At 43.1% G+C, this 24,379-nt stretch overlaps 1 protein-coding gene across 2 annotated transcripts in view; it reads left to right on the top strand.

The window, feature by feature from the left end:
- The window catches only part of LOC309568522 (C-Jun-amino-terminal kinase-interacting protein 4-like), a 203,620-nt gene that overhangs the window by 97,196 nt on the left and 82,045 nt on the right, over positions 1-24,379 (top strand). For both annotated transcript variants that reach the window (XM_082274207.1, XM_082274206.1), the window contains 2 exons: positions 12,038-12,171; positions 21,885-21,942. In XM_082274207.1, the coding sequence (XP_082130333.1) occupies positions 12,038-12,171; positions 21,885-21,942 (192 nt within the window). The remainder of the gene's footprint in view (positions 1-12,037; positions 12,172-21,884; positions 21,943-24,379) is intronic.

The raw sequence follows: 24,379 nt of genomic DNA, 5'->3' as shown, positions 1-24,379 counted from the left end.
CAGCACTAATAAGGGCCAGGTTTCTGCCCATTCTATCTTGTTTCAGAGACCACTAGTCTCTCAATCTTTAATCCTTGATGTAGATTTGTACATGGGGTGTACCATGTAGTTCCCCTGTGACTCTGTAGGATCTGAAATTGTTTCTCTTTGCACTTCTAAAACCATTGCTTGAACCCATTGGAGAATCTCACCTGTAAGATGGTATACCTTGTAGCCATCACCTTTGTAAGGTGAGTACCTGAACTGGTGGCTTTAGCTGACATGGAAATTTCTAATGTCACATGGGGACAAGGTGGTGTTGAGACCCAGGTTTTCCTTTTTACCTAGGGTAAACTGAAAATAGAGTAGATACCCTTTACCTGTGCACTCTGGATAAAACCCAACAATATGTTTAGTGTCACCACACAATGTGTACAAGAAATAATACATTTGTGAAATTTGCAAATCGCGGTTGATAAAATTGTGAGAAATTATACAAATGACAAATGTAGAGCAGCTGATTGTAAGGCATAACAAGCCTGAGATATGGTGAAAGAAAATTAAAACCGCGCTCCCTTTAAAAATGAAATCATCAAGAAACAACTTATGATAAGCTTAAAATAGTATATTGGCAATTGGAAATATTCTTGTTGGTATCTCCTAAAAGTGAAAAAAGTTGTCGACAGTGTAGTAAAAGAACACTATAGGGTCAGGAACACAAATGTGTATTCCATCCAATGCAGAGTGACCAGTGCCCCCAACAATTCAGAGTGACCAGTGCCCCCAACAATTCAGAGTGACCAGTGCCCCCAACAATGCAGAGTGACCAGTGCCCCCCCATCCAATGCAGAGTGACCAGTGCCCCCCCATCCAATGCAGAGTGACCAGTGCCCCCATCCAATGCAGAGTGACCAGTGCCCCCATCCATTGCAGAGTGACCAGTGCCCCCATCCATTGCAGAGTGACCAGTGCCCCCATCCATTGCAGAGTGACCAGTGCCCCCATCCATTGCAGAGTGACCAGTGCCCCATCCAATGCAGAGTGACCAGTTTCCCCATCCATTGCAGAGTGACCAGTGCCCCCATTTAAAGCAGAGTGACCAGTGCCCCCATTTAAAGAAGAGTGACCAGTGCCCCCAACAATGCAGAGTGACCAGTGCCCCCATCCAATGCAGAATGACAAGAGTGACCAGTGCCTCCATCAAAATTACAAATATTATGGCTGCTGCTACAAGCTACTATTGCCTGGGCTGGCCATATAAAGAATTGTGGATGGATGGTGGTGGGGTGGTATTCCATTTAGGTCACTCACTCGCTCTGTCTTTCCTCAGGGCTGCTGATAGAAATCACGGGGCCCTGTACAGCCCACCTGACCAGTCCCCCCTACAGAAAATATCAAAGAGATATTTTGCTAAATATACACTAAAACCAGTATTAGCTGACACAAAACACAAACTAGCTTACTAAATTTCTACTAAATCTAAAATTTACAAAACTGTATTGAGGTAATAAATAAAGCTCTATGTGTGAATGAGGTCTGGAGCCTCATTTACATGGGCCATGTGGCCTGTACAGTATTAATCAGTGGATTGTTTATGTGGCTGGAGCCACCTGGAGTTGTGTGTAGGCAATCTATGTTACACTATGTGGCTGTATGGACACATCTGCAGGTCCTAATTTGAAAGGTGTATGGGTTCAGGTGTACAGACCCCAACACAAAATGTGGGCATTTGGGGCCATTCACCAACACCTGCCGAATTAAAACCTGCAGCTGTGTTTGTATAGCTGCTGCGTCTCCATAGAGTAGCAGGTAGCTCAAGCTGCATAAGCAAATCACTCATTCACATGGCCAGAGAACCTGTGTAAATGAGCCCCTTTTTATTTATTTTATTTTTTTACAATTTTATTATTTTATTTTTACTATAAAAACAATTTTTAAACAACCCTGTTGAGCAGATGAATGATCAGGAAGTGCTCTGTGCAGAGGCTCTTTGTTCATTTACAAACTGAAGAATAGTAAACACAGTTTACTATTGTTCAGTTATGAATGAGCATGGTGAGCGAAAGGTAGCTATCACTCACTCATTGTGGAAAAAGAAAAGGAAGGGTTGGTAAATATGACATATTTACCAATCCCCACCCCTATCCTGAAACAATCCTCCCTGTGTGTGGGGAGAGAAGAAGCTACTGCTGGGGGGTGTACAGGGAGATCGGAATACTGGAGGGGGGGGGGGTTGGATCCTGGACAGGGAGAATGATCATAGCGGATCCATAGGGGGATTGGTTTTGGGGATAACCCATATTAACTATTAATAAATATTCATAGAATTATTTGTAAATTAAAAAAAATAATAATAAATATTTATATATATATATATATATATATATATATATATATGTGTGTGTGTATGTGTGTGTGTGTGTGTGTGTGTGTGTATATATATATATATATATATATATATAGTAAAATGATTAAGGGTTATTATAGGTAAGGGAATGGGACTGACCTGGAGTTAAGGATGCAATTGAACTAGTGCTGAGACTCGATTAGGAATCCTGTAATGATAGATCTAAGCTATAGGTATTAGGAAATGGGGCATTATTAGATTTGTAGAAGGGAACTGAGTCTGTTATGGGTGATGATAGTGTAGAAGGGGATAAGGAATTACATTGCATAGGGGAATGAGGGATTTGTGGCAATGAGTTGTGGGAGAACCAGACTAGGAGAGCGGAGTGGGAAGCCCCAGCCACATAAACACTGAGCAGGGCTGGATAAGATAAGAGACATCTATGGCTATAATAACGGTGTCAGGGAGGCAGAGCTGGGGAGGGGGAGCAGAAAAGGACATAGAAGCTGGGCAGTTGGAGGAATGGGATGGACTGTGAGACAGGACCGATCACATGGGAGAGGGAGTGACTGCAAAATCAACTGTTAACTGAGAAGGGAGAAAGATACGAGCATAATTGGAGGGATGGGGGGGGGGGGGGGTAAGATATATGACAGGGACAGTAAGCAGGGCAAGAATCTGGAAGGGACGGGCTGGTCTTAGAAACAAACTTACCCAGGTAGATAGAAGGTAATTCAGGAAGCAGAGCTAAGATCGGAGCACTGAGACGCGTAGGGAAAGAATGACAGGAGGCTGTGAATCGGCTGCAGAGGGAGAGAGTCGCTTGTCAGCTGCCGGGTCCGGTACAGGAGGACCGGTGGTGCCCCCTTTCAGCGGCCCTGTCTTTCCTTACCTTTTTCTCTCTTCTGCTCTTCCCTTATCTCCTGGTACCGCCGACGGGAGAATGCAGGGGAGGAGTTACGTTGCGTCGGGACATCATCGCTATCCATTGGCCGATAGCAGGAGGAGGAGATTCGCAGCACAGCACGCACGGGCGAAACCACAATGTGAGTGCGAAGCCTGGGTTTTTAATCCTGTACTAGCGCCGGCGCCGCGGCAATGTGGATGCGGCCATCGGCGGCCAAGGTTACATTTACATAATATAATACTTATATTATTTACTGGGCAGAAAGGCGGCTGCGAGGCCCCTTTAAGCGCAAGACCTTAGGCGGCCGCCTAAATCGCCTAATTAGAGAGCCGCCTCTGTCCGTCTTGCCACTCTACACCACAGTCCAGAAGAATATGGGAGACTGTTGTCACACAGCCAGTACTTGCCAGATATTCCTGCTTAGGGCAATGTTTACTGTTAATTCCCCTGTCACCTTCTCTCGAGCCTCTCCCATCCTATGGAATTCCCTACCCCAATCTGTCCGACTGTCTCCTACTCTGTCCACTGTTAGGCAATCCCTGAAAACATTCTTCTTCAAAGAAGCCAACCATGCCCCTACCAAACAGCTTTACTTTTATTTTCTCCATCAGCTCTATTCCCCACTTCCCCCCACCTAACAACAACAACAACAATACTTTTTATTTTCTCCATCAACTCATTCCCCACAGTTATTACCTTTTTTGTATCACCTGACCCTCCCTCCTAGATTGTAAGTTCTAACCAGCACTCTTGTTAGGCCCTCTGATTCCTCCTGATTTGAATTGTATTGTATTTGTACTGTCTGCCCTCATGTTGTAAAGTGCTGCGCAAACTGTTGGTGCTATATATACTGTATCCTGTATTATAATATTATTAATAATTACCTTGTAATGCCATCACGTTACGCAGCTCTTTTAAAAAAAAATATACAAACCATTCACACTTGACCCTGTCCCTTAAAGAAGAACATAGTAGTGTTTCCCCACTGCACATAAATAAAATCATTCGGTTAAAATTAAAATAACTTTTACAACGAATGTTGCTTCCGCATTGAGGTTGCTAAAATTTATCTATTTTTTTATCAAGCTATTACAGCAGAATGTTTTTGGATTGTTGGAGGAAACTGGAACACCCAGATAAAATTCATGCCAACATTTTAAAAACATGCAAACTGAAAGCAAAAAGTGTGTCTGGTGTGATTAGAGGCCAAAACCAAGGCTACAAGAGATTATCTCTTTAGATTCCATGATGCCTAATAAAGAGCAGAAGAGTGACACAAAGTACCCACAAATAGAGTTTCTCAAATATGTTTACATTGTATGGCTGACACCGTACCATACCTAATCTTTATAGACATAACCTCATTTTTACACAGGAAAGGGGTATACTGACCCAGGACAGTATTGTTTGTAGCATGTCACAGGATGTACCGCTGTGGCTAAAAGAGGCTGGAATCAAGGAAAGACTTGATAAACTTAACACAAAAAAATCATCAGGACCATATGGTTTACACCCGAGAGTCCTCAAAGAACTCAGTTTGGTTATAGCTAGACCATTGTTCCTAATCTTTGCGGACAGAATACTGACAGGAACTGTACCAACTGATTAAGGAAAAGCAAATGTGGTACCAATATTCAAAAAAGGGCAGATACCTATTCCGGGAGCTACAGGCCAGTCAGCCTGACATCAATAGTAGGTAAATAATTGGAGGGGCTGATAAGGGACTATATCCAAGAATTTGCTAATGAGAAACCATATCATTAGAAGTAATCAGCATGGGTTTACGAAGGGACATTCTTGCCAGACCAATCTGTTTACATTCTATGAGGAAGTGAGCTGCGATCTGGACAGGGGGAGACCTGTGGATGTGGTGTATCTGGATTTTGCAAAGGCATTCTATACAGTTCCCCATAAATGCTTAATCTACATCTAGGTTTGTTCCTGGATAGAAAACTAGTTACAGGGGCGTGTCCAAAGGGTGGTGGTAAATAAAGTGTACTCAGACTGGTCTGGAGTGGTAAGTGGGGTCCCCAAGGTTCTATCCTGGGACCAATTCTGTTTATTTGTAAATGATATAGATGACGGGATAAATAGCTCAATCTCAGTTTTTGCGGATGACCCAAAAATAAGCTGGGAAACAGAAAAACCTGAACAAAATAATAGAGTGGGCAACTACATGGCAAATGAGTAATGCACTTGGGGGCTAAAAATATAAACAAAAACTACTCACTAGGGGAAACCTCTGGGGGAAACAAGAATGGAGAAAGATCACTGGGTCCTAGTGGAAGACAGACTGATCAATAGCATGCAATGTCAAGCTGCAGCTACCAAAGCTGGCAGAATATTGACATGCATAAAAAAGGGAATATACTCCAGAGATAAAACTATAATCCTGCCACCTTATAAAACTCTGGTCTGGCCATATCTGGAGTATTCCGTCTACTTCTGGTCATCAATCCTCAGAAGGGATGTGCTGGAGAGAGTCCTAAAAGGGGCAACAAAATGAATTAGAGGAGGACATTTGCGAGGAGAGACTACAAGCACTAAATTTATTTTTGCTGGAGAAGAGACACTTGAGAGCATGATAGCGATTTACAAATACCTCAATGGTGAACCCAACATAGGAAAAAAGATATTTAGTCTCAGGGAGTGTAATAGGACATGTGGCCACACAATGAGATTGGCGGAGAAGCGGTTTAACCTAAAGCTGCGTAGGGGGTTTTTCACTGTCAGGGTGGTAAGAATGTGGAATTCTCTTCCACAATTGGTGGTGTCAGCAGGGAGTATTGATACTTTAAAAAAATCTTAGACGTGCATTTTAAAGAACACGATATACAGGGATATGGGAAATGATTATCGTCACTGACACACACTGTAACGCTCCTGCGTTTCTTATATGGTGTGGATTTTCAGCTGCAGAAATAGTTCCACGTCAGTAGTCATGTAAGAGATATGCTGAGATACCATTCCCAACCTCAATGACTCATCATGTGTGGAAGGTCTTATTTCAGCCAGTAAATGCACACAATTAGCAAACTGGTTCCTAGAGTGACTTTATGTATGTGGTAACACAATGATGAAGGTTGAGGGATAGGTTGAGTGGAGGTGGTAGGTGATAGACACTTGAAGGTGAGACAGTAGCAGATGGATGCAGGAAGGTTTAGCAATGTTGTATGATAGCAGATGATAGAATAGCAGGTGGACATACAAAAGAGATCAACCCAGTGCAGAAAAGTAGCAGTAGTCTCAAGAGCTAGCAATCTAGTTATGCAGATGTGATAAACAGTCTTTACTATGCAGAGCTAGATAGTGTAAGCTTAGTATAAGTTTATAGAGAATTCCCCTGCGGGGTACTTAGCACTATTAGCGATACAGCCGAAGGGTGGTTCAGGAGAGGCGGATGATCCAGTAGCGGGATACAGGGATCAGCGCAGCGAGGTTCCGTCAGCGAAGTAAGCTTGCAAGCATGGAAGCTTCAAGCAAGGTTAGCATCCAGGTAAGGGTGTTTGAACAAACACATGTGAGTGAGAACCGACGCCTTAAATAGCCATCTAGTCCGGCGCTGAGTGATGACAGCTCCAGTCTTAAAGGTGTATGCGCACCTTTCCAAAAGTAAATGGTGGGGCGCATACACTTGTGGAAAGTGTAATTTAGGGTACCAAAGGTACCGGAACATTACAATACCCCCCCCCCCCTTAAGGCCTGCTCCTGAAGGCCTCTGGAGCTGGTTTGTCTGGGTATCTCGCATGAAAATTGCGGATTAATCTAGGGGAATGTATGTCAGAGGTGTTTAGCCAGGTGTCGTCTTGGGGCCCATAGTTCTTCCATCTAACCAAGTACTGAAGTCTTCTTCTGTAGATACGAGAATCCAGAATCTCTTTTATCTCGTATTCTTCTCCACCTTCAACTTGTACAGGAGGGGGAGGTGGAATATTAGGCCTTATTCCTTGGTCCGGAACATGGGGTTTTAGTAGCGACACATGGAAAATGGGATGGATTTTTAGGTCCATTGGCAATGTAAGCTGCACTGCAGCTTTTCCAATAAGTTTCTTGATTGGGAAAGGTCCCAAGAACAGAGGTCCAAGCTTTTTGCTAGGGATCTTCAGTCTCAAGTTTTTTGTTGAGAGCCAAACGAGGTCCCCGATAGTATACTGTGGAGAAGGTCTTCTACGAAGATCATAGTACTTCTTTTGTTGACTGTGAGCGTGTGCAATGGTAGTATTTAGTAAACCCAGAGAATCCTTTATTTGGGTAAGATAGTCTGAGGCTACTGGGTTATTTGAAGGAAGGATGCGTGGAGGGAGAATAGAGGGATGGAACCCATAGTTCAAGTAGAACGGACTCTGCTTGGTTGTACTGTGAGTTGCGTTGTTGTAGGCAAATTCTGCCAGGGGGAGAAGATCCAACCAATCATCCTGTTGGTAAGAAGTGTAACAACGTAAATACTGCTCGATGCATTGGTTGACTCTTTCAGTCTGTCCGTTGGTCTGCGGATGGTAAGGAGAAGTGAGCTTCCGCTCAATCCGTAGTATGTGACATAGTTCTTGCCAGAATTTAGAAATAAATTGGGATCCACGGTCAGACAGAAGAGTTTTTGGGATACCATGTAATCTGAAGACATGTTTCATCAGGAGTTCTGCCGTTTGTTTGGACGAAGGTAGTCTGCGAATAGCAATGAAATGTGCCATCTTTGTCAGATGGTCCACTGACACCAAGATGGTATTAAATCCTTTGGAAGGAGGCAATTCTACGATGAAGTCCAATGACAAAACCTCCCATGGAGTTTGGGGTATTGGTAGACTGCATAGTAGACCGGATGGTCTCGTAGTGTCAATTTTGGACCTGGCACAGACATTGCATGAAGAGACGAATTTTTGTATAGATGTTTTCATGTCAGGCCACCAGAATTGTTGAGAAATCAAATTGAAAGTCTTTGTCATACCCATATGTCCTGCCATAGGCACATCATGCGATAATTCCAAGATCTTGGTGCGTAGGGTAGGTGGTATGTAAAGTTTGTCGTTGTAGTAGAGGAAGCCTTCTGCATCAGTATTTGGTTGTGGTGGGGGTGAATCCAAACTTATACCATGCAGAACCTCTTCCTTTAAGGAACGGACAACTCCAATAATGCGTTTGTGAGGTATTATAGGAACGGAAGGGATTTCAAAGTAGTTTTCTTCAGTTAGTCGTGATAGTGCATCCGCCTTTTTGTTCTTATCTGCAGGTGTGTAGGTCACTAGGAAGTTAAACCTTAGAAAGAATAGTGACTGTCGATGCGAGAGAGTTTTGCTAGTCTGAAGATATTGGAGGTTTTTATGGTCCGTGTATATAATTATTGGTAGTTGGGTGCCTTCGAGTAAATGTCGCCAATTCTCCAGAGCCAATTTTATAGCAAGCAGTTCCTTTTCACCCACGGGGTAATTTATCTCGGGACTGCTCAGGGATTTAGAAAAAAAAGCGACTGGATGAAGTGGTGAAGTGTGGGTAGGTCGTTGGGAGAGTATTGCTCCTACTGCCATGTTTGACGCATCTACCTCCAGAATGTATTGGAGGGATGGGTCTGGATGGCGTAATATGGGAGCGGAAGTAAACCTTGTCTTTAACAAGTGGAAAGCCTTATTTGCTTCTTATGACCATTTAAATGGTATTTTTATGCTAGTGAGCTGTGTGAGGGGTCTCACAATAGCAGAAAAGTTTTTTATGAACTTCCTGTAGAAATTTGAAAATCCCAGGAATCGCTGTAGCGCCTTGCGTGTAGTTGGTGTAGGCCAATCCTGAATGCAGGATATTTTACTCATGTCCATCTCGATTCCTGTTTTGGATATGATGTAGCCTAGAAAGAGTACCTCATCTTTATGGAACAAGCATTTCTTCAGCTTCACATAAAGATTATGTGCAAGCAATCTCGATAATACAAGTCTTACATGTCTTATGTGTTCAGACAGGGTCCGTGAATATATAAGTATATCGTCCAGATATACCACAACACAGACATCTAGTAAGTCTTTAAAAATATTGTTTATAAATCGTTGGAAAACTGCAGGGGCATTGCATAGGCCGAATGGCATCACAAGATATTCGAACAATCCGTATCTAGTTCTGAATGCAGTCTTCCACTCGTGTCCATCACGGATTCGAATGAGATTGTATGCTCCTTTCAGGTCTAATTTTGAAAAATAGGTAGCTCCACGCACCTGCTCAATGAGCTCAGGGATAAGCGGTAGAGGATAGCGATCTTTTATTGTGATAGCATTCAATTTCCTGTAGTCGATGATAGGTCTGAGACTTGAATCTTTATTGCGAACAAAAAAGAGTCCTGCTGCTGTGGAAGAAGTGGAAGGTCTAATAAAACCTTTTTCCAAGTTCTCATCCAAATAGGTTTTGAGATGGGCAAGTTCATCCTGTGAAAGAGGATAAACATGACCGAACGGCAATTTGCTATTTGGGAGTAGATCAATGCTACAATCATAGTCTTGATGAGGAGGTAATGCTTGAGCATTTTTCTCAAGAAAAACCTCAGAAAGATCCTGATAACATAGTGGTGCAATCTCATCTGTCACCACAGACAGAATCTTCCCGGAAAACGGGAGGTTACACGTTTCCTCGCAATAACAAGAAGGGAAGGTCAAGGACTTTTTCTTCCAATCTATGGTTGGTTGGTGTGTGTGCAACCAGGGAAGTCCCAACACAATGGGAAAGTGGGGTGATGGTATTAAATCGAAGGTAGAAGTCTCCCTATGAGACTCGTTAATAGTGACTAGAAGTGCTTGTGTCTGATCGGTGATCGGACCAGAGGATAACGGAACACCGGTAATAAGACTTACTGAGACAGGTTTGAGTTTAGAAATAATAGGAATTTTATTTAAAGCAGCAAAACATATATCCATATAATTTCCACAAGATCCTGTGTCAATCATGGCCTTAGTAGTAATCCTGTTCTGGTCCCACTGTAATGTCAAAAAAACAGAAATGTAGGGGTTAGTGAATGAAGTTGTCAATCCTCCTAGGGAGACATGTGAACACTCACCCTTCTTTTTGTTGACTAGGGGACAGACGTTTATCTTGTGATCCGGGGATGCACAGTACAAGCAGAGATTTTCATTTCGTCTTTTGGCTTTTTCCATAGTTGATAGCGGTGGGCGTATGGTTCCTATCTCCATAGGAACGGGTCAACGGCCAGACTCCGAGAGGAAACGGATAATGGCATTCCCATCTTTTCAGCCTTTCTTTCTCGTAGTCTTCTATCTATGGTAATACTGAGTTGTATTAGTGCATCCAGGGTTTTTGGCAGATCCGCTCGGGCGAGCTCGTCCTTAACGGTTTCTGATAGGCCAAGCCTAAATTGGGTTTTCAGAGATGCATCATTCCATTCTGAATCAAGGGTCCATCTCTTGAACTCTGCGACAAAGTCTTCTACAGGCCTCCTTCCTTGTTTCAAGGATCTTAACTGAAGATCAGCAGTACTCTGCCTATTGGGGTCATCATATAGGCTAGTGAGCTCTGCCAGGAACAAGGCATAGGAGTTGAGAAGCAGGTCTTTTTTCTCAAAAAGAGAATCTGCCCAGGCTCGAGGATCGTTTGATAGGTAAGAAATAATAGTACAAACCTTAATGTGATCAGTAAGGTAGGTACGAGGTTTTAGCAAAAAAAGTAACTCACATGCGTTTTTAAATTCGCGAAATTTTTTGCGATCGCCTGTAAATACCAAAGGGGGATTTATCTTGGGTTCAGGGGACTGAGCAGAGGTAAGTTGTGTCAGTCTAATTACCTGCTGCGACAGAGCCTGATTGTCTTCTTTTAATTCAGCAAGTGCGTGTATTAACGCAGGTACTTGCTGTTTTAATTGTGTCACCTGAGTGGTTATTTCTGCTGAATCAATTTTTTGGTTCGTTCATTCTGTAACGCTCCTGCGTTTCTTATATGGTGTGGATTTTCAGCTGCAGAAATAGTTCCACGTCAGTAGTCATGTAAGAGATATGCTGAGATACCATTCCCAACCTCAATGACTCATCATGTGTGGAAGGTCTTATTTCAGCCAGTAAATACACACAATTAGCAAACTGGTTCCTAGAGTGACTTTATGTATGTGGTAACACAATGATGAAGGTTGAGGGATAGGTTGAGTGGAGGTGGTAGGTGATAGACACTTGAAGGTGAGACAGTAGCAGATGGATGCAGGAAGGTTTAGCAATGTTGTATGATAGCAGATGATAGAATAGCAGGTGGACATACAAAAGAGATCAACCCAGTGCAGAAAAGTAGCAGTAGTCTCAAGAGCTAGCAATCTAGTTATGCAGATGTGATAAACAGTCTTTACTATGCAGAGCTAGATAGTGTAAGCTTAGTATAAGTTTATAGAGAATTCCCCTGCGGGGTACTTAGCACTATTAGCGATACAGCCGAAGGGTGGTTCAGGAGAGGCGGATGATCCAGTAGCGGGATACAGGGATCAGCGCAGCGAGGTTCCGTCAGCGAAGTAAGCTTGCAAGCATGGAAGCTTCAAGCAAGGTTAGCATCCAGGTAAGGGTGTTTGAACGAACACATGTGAGTGAGAACCGACGCCTTAAATAGCCATCTAGTCCGGCGCTGAGTGATGACAGCTCCAGTCTTAAAGGTGTATGCGCACCTTTCCAAAAGTAAATGGTGGGGCGCATACACTTGTGGAAAGTGTAATTTAGGGTACCAAAGGTACCGGAACATTACACACACACACCTACACAGCTTTTAGTTCTGTAACCCTCATATGTTTTTCTGAATGAATATCTGTTCACTGTTATGCTTCTCATTTGTACTTGGTAATTTAGTTCCCCAAGAGCGAGTTCTGAACTGGAGCCAGATCAGGAAGAGATGGATCGTAACAATGATTCTCTTTATGCTGAGATGTTTGGAACAAGTCCAGAATGCATTACAGATGTGGATGAGGGTGCTGACCTGCAAGGTATTCATTTTTTAATTTGGGGTGTTTGTGTATAAATACATACAGTGGCTATAGAAAAGAATCACCCCCCTTTTTAAAATAATCACATTTTGTTGCTTTGCAGCCTGAAATGAAGACACACAGTTTTTGTTTTATCCAGCTTTATTTACTCAGTGCAGCTTATAACATCCAAGTGAAAGATATAACACCAACATGTCAGAAAAAAAAATAGTAAAAAAAAACAGTATCATTGAGTTGAAAAAAGGATCCCCCTCCTAAAAACAATTTGTAAACTCAATCAAGTGTAGTTAATCACCATGAAAAATATAGATAGAGAAGGGCAATATGGAGTTAATTAGTGCTGATTAGAGTAAACTGAGGGGTTAATAAGGGTTTCAACAGAGAAACATTTAATTAGAAAAAAAGAAGGAATTGTTTTACTTGTCTCTCCATCTGCAGATCGAAGTTCTTCCCTTTTTGATCTGTAGATGAAAAACACAGAAAGTTACAAATGATACACATAATGTTAATAAACAGCTGAATTGCATTGTACTGGGACAAGGGAAGTTCGGCAGCAGAGCAGAAGGACTGGACGTACTAGACGTGCCCTGTATACAATGATGCCATGTTTTTAGGTGTGTCTAGTACGGTGTGTCTAGGTTAATCAATATCCAGGCATGGAAAAGCCCATGTGGGTCAAATGGGGATAGTGAAGCCTGGGTTGATTCCAAGGCTGCAGATAAAACAAATATTTGGCAATGAGGCTCCTAATATTAAAGCTTGAAATGAGGCCTGATTTTCAAGCATCTAAAGAAGAGCTGCACTTTTTTTTTACAGGTACCAAGTCGATTCTCTCATTTTGATCTCTTTCTTACATACAAGAATACAAGAATCCGCATCCACGTTTAATCTTAAAATTGCTGTTTTTTCCCCCAGAGATAGAATTGGGCAATTCCAGATAGTCAAGTTATCAAGAGATCCAAACAATAATTTCCCCCCCAGTACATATGTTTGGAACCTTCAGAACTGTGTAATGCAAAATGGTGGTCTCTTGCTGTGGTGAAGCTTCATGGCACAAACATTTTGGGGAATACATCGTATACGTATACTTTAATAACTGGGTGTAGACTATGACAGAATATGCATTCACACCCACACAGATGTCAGATAGGTTAGCAGCGTTGGTGTCTGTACAGCCACTGTGTCCCAATTGACATCAATGGGGCTGCCTGCATTGGGTGTGATGGGAATTATTGAGGTTTGGAGTAGGGATAGACCAATTATGGGCAAGGCCAATATGCACTTTCCCCGATATATCGGTATTGGCCCCGGAACTACAGTCAGGTCCATAAATATTGGGACATCGACACAATTCTAATCTTTTTGGCTCTATACACCACCACAATGGATTTGAAATCAAACAATCAAGATGTGCTTTAACTGTAGACTTCCAGCTTTAATTTGAGGGTATTTACATCCAAATCAGGTGAAAGGTGTAGGAATTACAACAGTTTGTATATGTGCCTCCCACTTTTTAAGGGACCAAAAGTAATGGGACAATTGGCTGCTCAGCTGTTCCATGGCCAGGTGTATGTTATTTCCTCATTATCCCATTTACAAGGAGCAGATAAAAGGTCCAGAGCTCATTTCAAGTGTGCTATTTGCATTTGGAATCTGTTGCTGTCAACTCTCCATATGAGATCCAAAGAGCTGTCACTATCAGTGAAGCAAGCCATCATTAGGCTGAAAAAAAACAAAACAAACCCATCATAGAGATAGCAAAAACATTAGGTGTGGCCAAATCAACTGTTTGGAACATCCTTAAAAAGAAAGAACGCATCGGTGAGCTCAGCAACACCAAAAGACCCGGAAGACCACGGAAAACAACTGTGGTGAATGACCAAAGAATTCTTTCCCTGGTGAAGAAAACACCCTTCACAACAGTTGGCCAGATCAAGAACACTCTCCAGGAGGTAGGTGTATGTGTGTCAAAGTCAACAATCAAGAGAAGACTTCACCAGAGTGAATACAGAGGGCTCACCACAAGATGTAAACCATTGGTGAGCCTCAAAAACAGGAAGGCCAGATTAGAGTTTGCCAAACAACATCTAAAAAGGCCTTCACAGTTCTGGAACAACATCCTATGGACAGATGAGACCAAGATCAACTTGTACCAGAGTGATGGGAAGAGAAGAGTATGGAGAAGGAAAGGAACTGCTCACGATCCAAAGCATACCACCTCATCAGTGAAGCATGGTGGTGGTAGTATCATGGCGTGGGCATGTATGGCTGCCAATGGAACTGGTTCTCTTGTATTTATTGATGATGTGACTGCTGAGAAAAGCAGCAGGATGAATTCTGAAGTGTTTCGGGCAATATTATCTGCTCATATTCAGCCAAATGCTTCAGAACTCATTGGACGGCGCTTCACAGTGCAGATGGACAATGACCTGAGGCATACTGCAAAAGCAACCAAAGAGTTTTTTAAGGGAAAGAAGTGGAATGTTATGCAATGGCCAAGTAAATCACCTGACCTGAATCCGATTGAGCATGCATTTCACTAGCTGAAGACAAAACTGAAGGGAAAATGCCCCAAGAACAAGCAGGAACTGAAGACAGTTGCAGTAGAGGCCTGGCAGAGCATCCCCAGGGATGAAACCCAGCGTCTGGTGATGTCTATGTGTTCCAGACTTCAGGCTGTAATCGACTGCAAAGGATTTGCAACCAAGTATTAAAAAGTGAAAGTTTGATTTATGATTGTTAATCTGTCCCATTACTTTTGGTCCCTTAAAAAGTGGGAGGCACATATACAAACTGTTGTAATTCCTACACCTTTCACCTGATTTGGATGTAAATACCCTCAAATTAAAGCTGAAAGTCTGCAGTTAAAGCACATCTTGTTTGTTTCATTTCAAATCCATTGTGGTGGTGTATAGAGCCAAAAAGATTAGAATTGTGTCCATGTCCCAATATTTATGGACCTGACTGTATATTGCCGACGTCATTCTGCCTTCTTAGGCCGCCTCCCTCGCCTTGGACAGCCTCGTCTGGAGTCAGAACTAGTCTCGTGGGAGTGTATCACAGCTATACACCCACCCACAGCAGCCCGGTGCCAGCCAACCACCCACATCCACGGGCCCTGTACCAGCCAGCCACCCACCCACCCACCCACAGGCCCTGTACCAGCCAGCCACCCACAGCCTCTGTGCCAGCCACCCACCCACCACAGGGTGCCAGCCAGCCACCCACCCACCACAGGGTGCCAGACAGCGAGCCACCCACAGACAGGGTGCCAGATAGCCAGCCACCCACAGGCCCTGTACCAGCCAGCCACCCACAGGCCCTGTACCAGCCAGCCACCCACAGGCCCTGTACCAGCCAGCCACCCGCAGGCCCTGTACCAGCCAGCCGCCCGCAGGCCCTGTACCAGCCAGCCGCCCACAGGCCCTGTGCCAGCCACCCACCAACAGGCCCTGTGCCAGCCAGCCACCCACCACAGGGTTCCAGGCAGCCAGCCACCCACTACAGGGTGCCAGCAAGCCAGCCATTAAGCATTAAACAAAAATTACCATGTTCAGTACACGATTTGTGTCAAAAATGTCTTTATTTTTCAAAACTTTAAATGTACAAAATATTGGCCCATATCGGGCGCTACTGATATGTTGTGACCAAAATATCGGTATCGGCCCTGAAAATATCTATCCCTAGTTTGGAGCATAGAAATTCACACAGTGTGCTGAAAACTTCACTGCACTGAAAAGCACACTTGTGGATATTAATACACGCCAAGCACCATTAATCCCTTGTACTGAAAAGTACAATGTTCAGCTATTTTGTATAAAGAAATCCTAGCGCCCTCTGCGACAAAGAAGGAAACAGGTACAAGCTGTGTCACGATCGATGCCAACCGAAGAGTCCCTGCTTCAGAGCAGAGCCCTGGTTTATTTATAGTCAGGAAAAAAGGGGTTTACAGTGGGAGGGGACAACTGTACTGCACAACCAATCACACACATGTATACATTCAAAGGATCAATAAAAAGGGAAGTGTATGTTCATGAACGAATGGAGCTGCGTGCCTGAGTTTCCCTCCAATTGGGTGCAAGAGCGACCATGCATTATTGCTAACAATGAAACCCACATGTAGGAAAAATGCTATCCAAACACTATGCAATGGAACTAGCGTGTATCTCATGGACGTTCCCCCACTAATACGTTTGCATGCACTCCCATCATAACCTGTTAGAGTGAATCCTGTATAATATAGTTCATAAAAACCATATTTGATAGTGATTATGCTATTGTTCCAGTAAATGAGACTATATCTGCAAAGGAAAATAGCAGCAGTATTTCAATCATGCGGATCAAGCTTAATGGAAAGCTACCAGCCATTATTCCAGCAAAAGGGCAGATATTATTAAAGTGATAATACTTCAACATGACAAACATATCTCCGCCAGTGAATACCGGGGCTCGGCTGGCTGATATATATTTGTGCGGTGGAGTTCGCATCGCACTGTCATAAATCCGGACCCGCACTTGCTCGTTCGCGTAGGGAATGATAGGGATGATCAGGCAAGTAGCGTGCAGTCTCTATTTAATAGAAGGTTTCCACAACTAACAGTCTTTCCTCAATGCCAGTTAAAGCCATATTACCAATTAACTGACACTGGTAGACATAATGGCAATTTAACTAAAAATACATCCTGAAAAATATCCACACAAATATTAATAACATTTCCACAACGGGATGCATGGAACACCTGTGCATTCTCATGTGGATAAAAATGTCCCTCAATGGTTGTATCCCCTGTATGAACAAGGCTTCTTGCATGACGTGTCAGGATACTCCATTCACATTTTTTCCAGAGACTGCATAGTTATTTTATTTTTTTTACAGGCTGGGTTTAACTATAATTTTTTACAGGTTGGGTTTTACTATCCTTTTTAACAGTAGGTTTTACTATCATTATATATGTTGGTCTCTCACAAACAGTAAAGTCATAAGCCCACTTTATCCAGACACAGCACAGCAGAAGGTCCTATTATCTTTAGTTATTTACAGTGGTTGTAATCCTAAAAAAATAAAATGATCCTGTCCCTTTAAGGCATGAGATATAGCACAGTGCTTTTGCCATGTCAATTGTCCCTTTCTATGTTGTACATTACCTGGTTGATCTTGCCTGTTCCTGTCTTCCCCTCTTTAAACTGACCAAGTTTATAATGGCTGCTGATCTCTGATAGCGTGGTCAGTTTACGTGCCTCCGTCATCCCCCTCCCTTTCTCCCGATCTCTTCTGTAGCCTGTGTGAGAGCCGATCATTTCCCCTCCCCTCTCCTTCACTCCCACTCCCCTCTCCTTCACTCCCACTCCCCTCTCCTTTACTCCCCTCTCCTCCATTCCCCTCTCCTCCCCTTCCTGCCCCTATCCTCTCCTCCCCTCCCTGCCCCTCCCCTCCCTGCCCCTCCCCTCCCTGCCCCTCCCCTCCCTGCCCCTCTCCTCCCTGCCCCTCTCCTCCCAGCCCCTCTCCTCTCTGCCCCTCCCCTCCCTGCCCCACCCCCTCTCCTCCCCTCTCTGCCCTTCCCCTCTCCGCCTCTCCCCTCACAAATATGCCAGGGAGAATCCTAGAAAGGTGTCTGTGAAGCGTATTTGTGTACATTAGTAATGCATATACATGAATACATCAGTAAAGGAAACCTATCATGAGAGAAATATGGAAGCTGCCATTACTGGCCTCCTCCTCCTGAAAATGCTAGTATCTTGGCTATCGTGCTGACCTTCTCTCTTCTGCAATTTTACTGGCTGACCAAGAGCCAGTATGCAGGTAGGGAGATCTGACTTTTCTCCAATCTTTTTTTTGATCCACATAATTGGTCTGAATCTGTGACTTAGATATATTAAGGGAAATGTATCAAAACTGGAACAACCAGAATCTTGAGTAGCCGTCCATGGCAACAAATCTGCTTCTATCTTTCATTTTCAAAACCTAACTGAACAAACTAAAGATAGAAGCTGGTTTGTTGCCATGCATAGTTGCTCTAGATTTTGTTTGCTTCAATTTTGATTAATTCCCTTCAAAACTAGGCAGCTAGCTTTTTCAAGCGTTCTATAAAGAGATGCAACATAGCAACGTGTAATAATAGTAGAACATTAAAAATGAAGCTGTAAATGTCTTCTGGCACTAAAAGCAGAAACACGGTTTAAAATGGAGAACGCAAACACTACTGCTGCAAATTATAGACAGTAAATTTGCATTCATTCTGGTGGAATGCCTGGTGGCACAAACAAAAGCTGCCTATGCTCCCCTACATCACCACCGCTGCATAATCTCCAAGCCATTGAAAGACGACCAGTAAAAGAAAAATGTGTTTTCAAGTGAGTCACAGCAGAGTAGAAATGCTGGAGCTTATATGATTTTGGTATTTTTGTTTTTATCTTCTATATCCATGTTATATTAGCCAATATATTATGCACCAGCAGGTTGAACAAAATGACATTTCTCAATTCCCCCATCCACACATTCAATGTGGATGGGGGAATCAATCTCGTTGTGGCATTGTATTCTGAAAGCGTGGAGACTTCCCCCTATAGCCGACGGCACTGATCGTTCAGGAAAAATCCAACAGGCTGATTAATCGATTAGATTGACTTTTGTACAACCAGCCTTGCCCATACATGGATTGAAATACAGTCGGCCCCTGCTGAACTGGCCGCATTTCGATCCATGTATGGATGACTTCAATTAAGAAATCTAGATGTCCACATAAAAGAAAAGCAAATACTCCTGCACTTGAGAAGTTGCTGTGCAGCTGATTGAAAACGTGTCTCCACTGGTTCAGCCACCACATTGGCTGTGCTGCTACTCACAACAGGTCAGGGAAACCCAAGTGGAACTCTAAAATGAAAGGAATAGAGGGCGCACTAGCCTAGGGCATTACCTTTGCAACAATTTATTATTTAAAAAAATGTATACATTATACTCAAAAATGGAATGAATGTGTCAAGCAAAATTTTTAAAATATATATGTACTCTGAAGAAGAGGGGACACCCCTCAAAAGGCATCAGCTTTGTCTGGACTTTTCATTCCACAACTGATTCTGGTCAGCTGATCATGCTGAGTGGAGCATCTGGTGGACTATATATATTATGCTTGACACATTCATTCCATTTGTGAGTATAATGTATACATTTTTTAACTAATAAATTGTTGCAAAGGTAATGCGCTAGGCTTGTGTGCTCTCTTTTTTTTTTTTTTAGAAATCTAGATGTGTATGGTTAGCTTCAGGCAGCATGGGACCCTAGGCAATGTACCAGTTTTGGATCCCCTGTCCCTTTGATTGACACTGATAAGGTTTTGCAAAAGACACAGACAAGCCGTGACACCTCTTCTTCTCCACCCCATTCGACTTTAAATGCCCACAAGTACACCCCCCCCCCCCCCTAAGAAACTGACAGGCAGTTGAGAAGCTTTGACCAATTGTGCTACCCTCCTGGATATTGATTGACCCCCTGGACATCTATCAAGCCCTAGACCCCTGCCTTATTTTCCTTGTGGAAGATGTAGCTATGCTGATGATCTAGCTATACCAAAGGTCAAAAATTAGCTGTTGTGGTGACTGTAATTTTTCCTTATATGTAACTATCTTCCACAGGTGTATATGGTAACAATACATCAGCTTAAAGTGATTGCAAAGGTTTGTTATACAAAATAATTTGATCCCCAGGTTTTGTACGTTTGCCCGCTTACAAAGAAATGAATGGTCTATAATTTTTTATCATAGGTGTATTTTAAATGATAGAGACAAAATATCAACCAAAAATCCAGAAAAAAACACATGATACAAATGTTATAAATTGAGTTGTAGTTCAGTGAGTAAAATAAGTGTTTGATTTCTACCAACCAACATTAATTCTGGCTCCCACAGATTGGCTAGAGTATGTGCTCATGTGGTACACCGATATGTCCTGTGCTCCTAATGACAACTTTTTATGTGTATAAATGGCACCTGTCCGCAGAATCTCTTTCTTCTATTCAAACCTCACCATCATTGGCAAGACTAAAGAGCTGTCAAAGGACATCAGGGACACGATTGAAGACCTGCACATGGCTGGAATGGGCTACAAGACCATCAGCAAGATGGAGACAAGTGTTGGAGCAATTATTAGTAAATGGAAGAAATACAAAAAAAACATCAATCTCCCTCGGTCTGGTGCTCCATGTAAAGTTTTGTCTCATGGGGTAAGTATGATCTTGAGAAAAGTGAGGGATTAGCCCAGAACTACACGGGAGGAGCTTGTGAATGATCTCCAGGCAGTTGGGACCACAGTCACCAAACAAACCATTGGTAAAACAATACGCCACCATGGATTGAAATCCTGCAGCACCTGCAAGGTCCCCCCTCCTCAAGAAGGCACATGTACAGGCCCGTCTGAAGTTTGCCAATGAACACCTAAATGATTCAGAGAAGGATTGGGAGAAAGTGCTGTGGTTAGATGAGACCAAAATTGATCTCTTTGACATTTACTCGACTCACGTTTGGAGGAAGAAAAATGCTGACTATGACCCTAAGAACACCATTCCTACAGTCAAGCACGGAGGTGGAAACATTATGCTTTGGGGCGGTTTCTCTGCTAAAGGTACAGACCGACTCTGCCGCATTGAGGGGCCAATGGACAGAGGCCATGTCTTGTAAAATCTTGGATGAGAACCTTCTTCCCTCATCCAGAACACTGAAGTTGGGTAATGGATAAATCTTCCAGCATGACAATGACCCAAAACATAACGCCAAGGCGACAAAGGAGTGGCTCAAGAAGAAGCACATTAAAGTCATGGAGTGGCCTAGCAAGTCTCCAGACCTTAATCCTATAGAAAATTTATGTAGGGAGCTGAAACTCTGAGTTGCCAAGCGACCGAAAGGGGAAGTTCAGCTTAAAGGACTTGTCCCCAATTCCTCTTGCACAATTGGCACTTTTCAGGAGCGAGGGGGGAGCAGGTAATTGATTTTTGACAGGTACCTTCTCCCACTTCTGTTCCAAGCTCAGGATCGGAAGTTCTCCTCTCTCCCCCCTGCAGTCTTCTGGGACACTGACAGGTCCCAGAAGACTGCATCCACAAATCCAGGATGTGCCGCGCGACATGCGCAGTGGGCACCCGACTGTGAAGCTGCAAGCTTTTTTATAGGTGGCTTGACCTCCTCTTTAAGGATTTAGAGAAGATCTGTAAAGAAGAGTGGACCAAAATCCCTCCTGAGATGTGTGCAAACCTGGTAACCAACTAAAAGAAACATCTTACCTCTGTGCTTGGGGTTTCTCCACCAAGTACTAAGTCATGTTTTGTTTGTGGATCAAAATACTTATTTTGCTCACTGAACTGCAATTCAATTGATAACATTTGTATCATGTTTTTTTCTGTATTTTTGGTTGATATTCTGTCTCTATAATTTAAAATACACCTATTATAAACATTATAGACCCTTTATTTTTTTGTAAGTGGGCAAACTTACAAAATCCGCATTGGATCAAATAATTTTTATTATTTTCTAAACTGTACAGGGTTTGTGTTATTGTTGCTGTACTGAATTAATAATGCTTGTTTGTCAAAAAGTTAATCAAAATATGAATGAATATTCATAAGATTAAATTTCCCTTAATCATAGAGACTTCATTAGTAGTAATTCAATGGTGTACATGGGATGAAATGTCCACCTAATACAAAATATACTATCTTTTGTTCCAGGAGTTGGAAATCATGTAGATGCTCTTATAGTGGAGAATGCACAGCTCAGGGATGCACAGTAAGATTTGCCATCTTTTTTTACTTAAAATGAATTAGTCTCACAAGAAGGGATATACTAATTATTGTGAAAGTTGCATACAGTATATAAGAATATTTTTAACATACATTTACATAAAACAGTAAGTGCTGCTTATATTACATAACTTTGTGTTTGTGTACATTAGAAGGCTGCAAATTGTCTTTTTCTTTAGGCTCCATTCACACCTGGGCGTTTTCAGCTCCAAAAACGCTCAAAAGAAACGCTTCCAAAACGCCCAACAAGTAAAACCCCATTCATTTAAATGGCCCCTGTTCACATCTGAGCGTTTTGCAAAATGCCTGTAGCTGAAAAAAGTACATGAGCTTCTTTTTGGGCTGATTACCAGCGTTTTTGATAGATGTCAATGAAAAACGCCTGAAAAAATCGCGGTAAAATCGCGGTAAAAATCGCGGTAAAATCGCGGTAAAAAACGCTACGCTCAAGTGTGAATGCAGCCTTAAAGCCTTTCTTCACCCGCATGGGACTTGAAGGTGTTCTGTTCATCCTCAGGCAGGCACTCCAGTTTGGTCCCAATTGACAGCTGTGTGTCCTTGAACATAGAATGTGTGTTCAGGGACACACACCTATACTTGCACGGATGTCACATTGGGAACAGCAGCTGTGTTTGTGTAGTTGCTGCATCCCAATAGACATGAATGTGACTGCCTGCCCACAGATGGTCGCAACACCTGTGCATCCCGTGTTGGCGAAGATGGCCTTTCACATGGGTGTATGCAAAGATACGAGGGCTTAAAGTGATTTTAAAGTTTCGTTTTTTTTTTCCCTAGTAAAATAACAAACCTGTTATATCTACCTGCTCTGTACAGTGGTTTTGCACAGAGCAGCCCAGATGCTCCTCTTCTTGGGTCCCTCTTCTGCTCCTCTGGCCCCTCCACTCCTGTTGAGCGCCCCCACAGCAAGCAGCTTGCTATAGGGGCACCCAAGCCGAGCTGCAGCTCCGTGTGTCCATTCAGACACTGAGCTGCCATTTGGCCCCGCCCCCTCTCTCTCCTGATTGGCTGAGTTTGACAGCAGCAGGAGTCAGTGCCACGCTGCTGCTGTGTCCCAGCTAATCAGGAGAGAGAGTCCTGGGCGGCTGAGACAGTCGTGAACATCGCTGGATAGAGGTGGGGCTCAGGTAAGTATTAGGGGGGCTGAGGAGGGCTGGGGCACACAGAAGGATGCATTAGGATTAAAAACCTTCTGACAATCACTTTAAAATTAACAAGCAGAAGATGATGGGATTTTACTGCTATTGGTAACACACTACGCCGTGAATGACTGAAATCATGCAGTGCCCGCCAAGTCCCCCTGCCCAAGAAAGCACATATCCAAGCCCTGTCTGAAGATTGCTAATGAACATCTGAATGATTCAGAGGAGAACTGAATGAAAGTGTTGTAGTCAGATGAGACTCTTTGGCATCAACTCAACTCGCCGTGTTTGGAGGTGGAGGAATGATGGCTATGACTCCAAGAACACCATCCCCACTTTCAAACATGAAGGTGGAAACATGCTTTGGGGGTGTTTTTCGGCTAATGGGACAGGACAACTTCACTGTATCAAAGGGACGATGGACGGGGCCATGAACCGTCAAATCTTGGGTGAGAATCTACTCCCCCCCCCCCCCCCCCCCCCAGCCAGGGCATTAAAATGGCTCGTGGATGGTTATTCCAGCTTGACAATTTCCCAAAACACACGGCCAAGGCAGCAAAGGAGTGTCTCAAGAAGAAGGACATTAAGGTCCTGGAGTGGCCTAGCCAGTTTCCAGACCTTAATCCAATATAAAATATGTTGAGGGAGCTGAAGGTTCGGTTATTCCAGCTTGACAATGACCCAAAACACACGGCCAAGGCAACAAAGGAGTCGCTCAAGAAGGACGTTAAGGTCCTGGAATGGCCTAGCCAGTTTCCAGACCTTAATCCAATATAAAATATGTTGAGGGAGCTGAAGGTTCGGTTGTTCCAGCTTGACAATGACCCAAAACACACGGCCAAGACAACAAAGGAGTGGCTCAAGAAGAAGGACGTTAAGGTCCTGGAGTGGCCTAGCCAGTTTCCAGACCTTAATCCAATATAAAATATGTTGAGGGAGCTGGAGGTTCGAATTACCAAACGTCAGCCTCAAAACCTTAATAACTTGTAGAGGATCTGCAAAGAGGAGTGGGACAAAATTCCTCCTGAAATGTGTGCAAACCTGATGGCCAACTACAAGAAACATGTGACCACTGTGATTGCCAACAAGGGTTTTGCCACCAAGTACTAAGTCATGTTTTGCGAAGGGGTCAAATACTTATTTCACGCAATAAAATGCAAATCGATTTATAACATTTTTGAAATGCATTCTGGATTTTTTTGTTGTTATTCTGTCTCACTGTTAAAATAAACCTACCATTAAAATTATAAACTGATCATTTCT

Source organism: Pelophylax lessonae (genome assembly GCF_965119305.1).
Source record: "Pelophylax lessonae genome assembly, chromosome: 12".
Lineage (NCBI taxonomy): Eukaryota > Metazoa > Chordata > Amphibia > Anura > Ranidae > Pelophylax > Pelophylax lessonae.
This window is presented reverse-complemented; position numbering and strand designations above follow the sequence as displayed.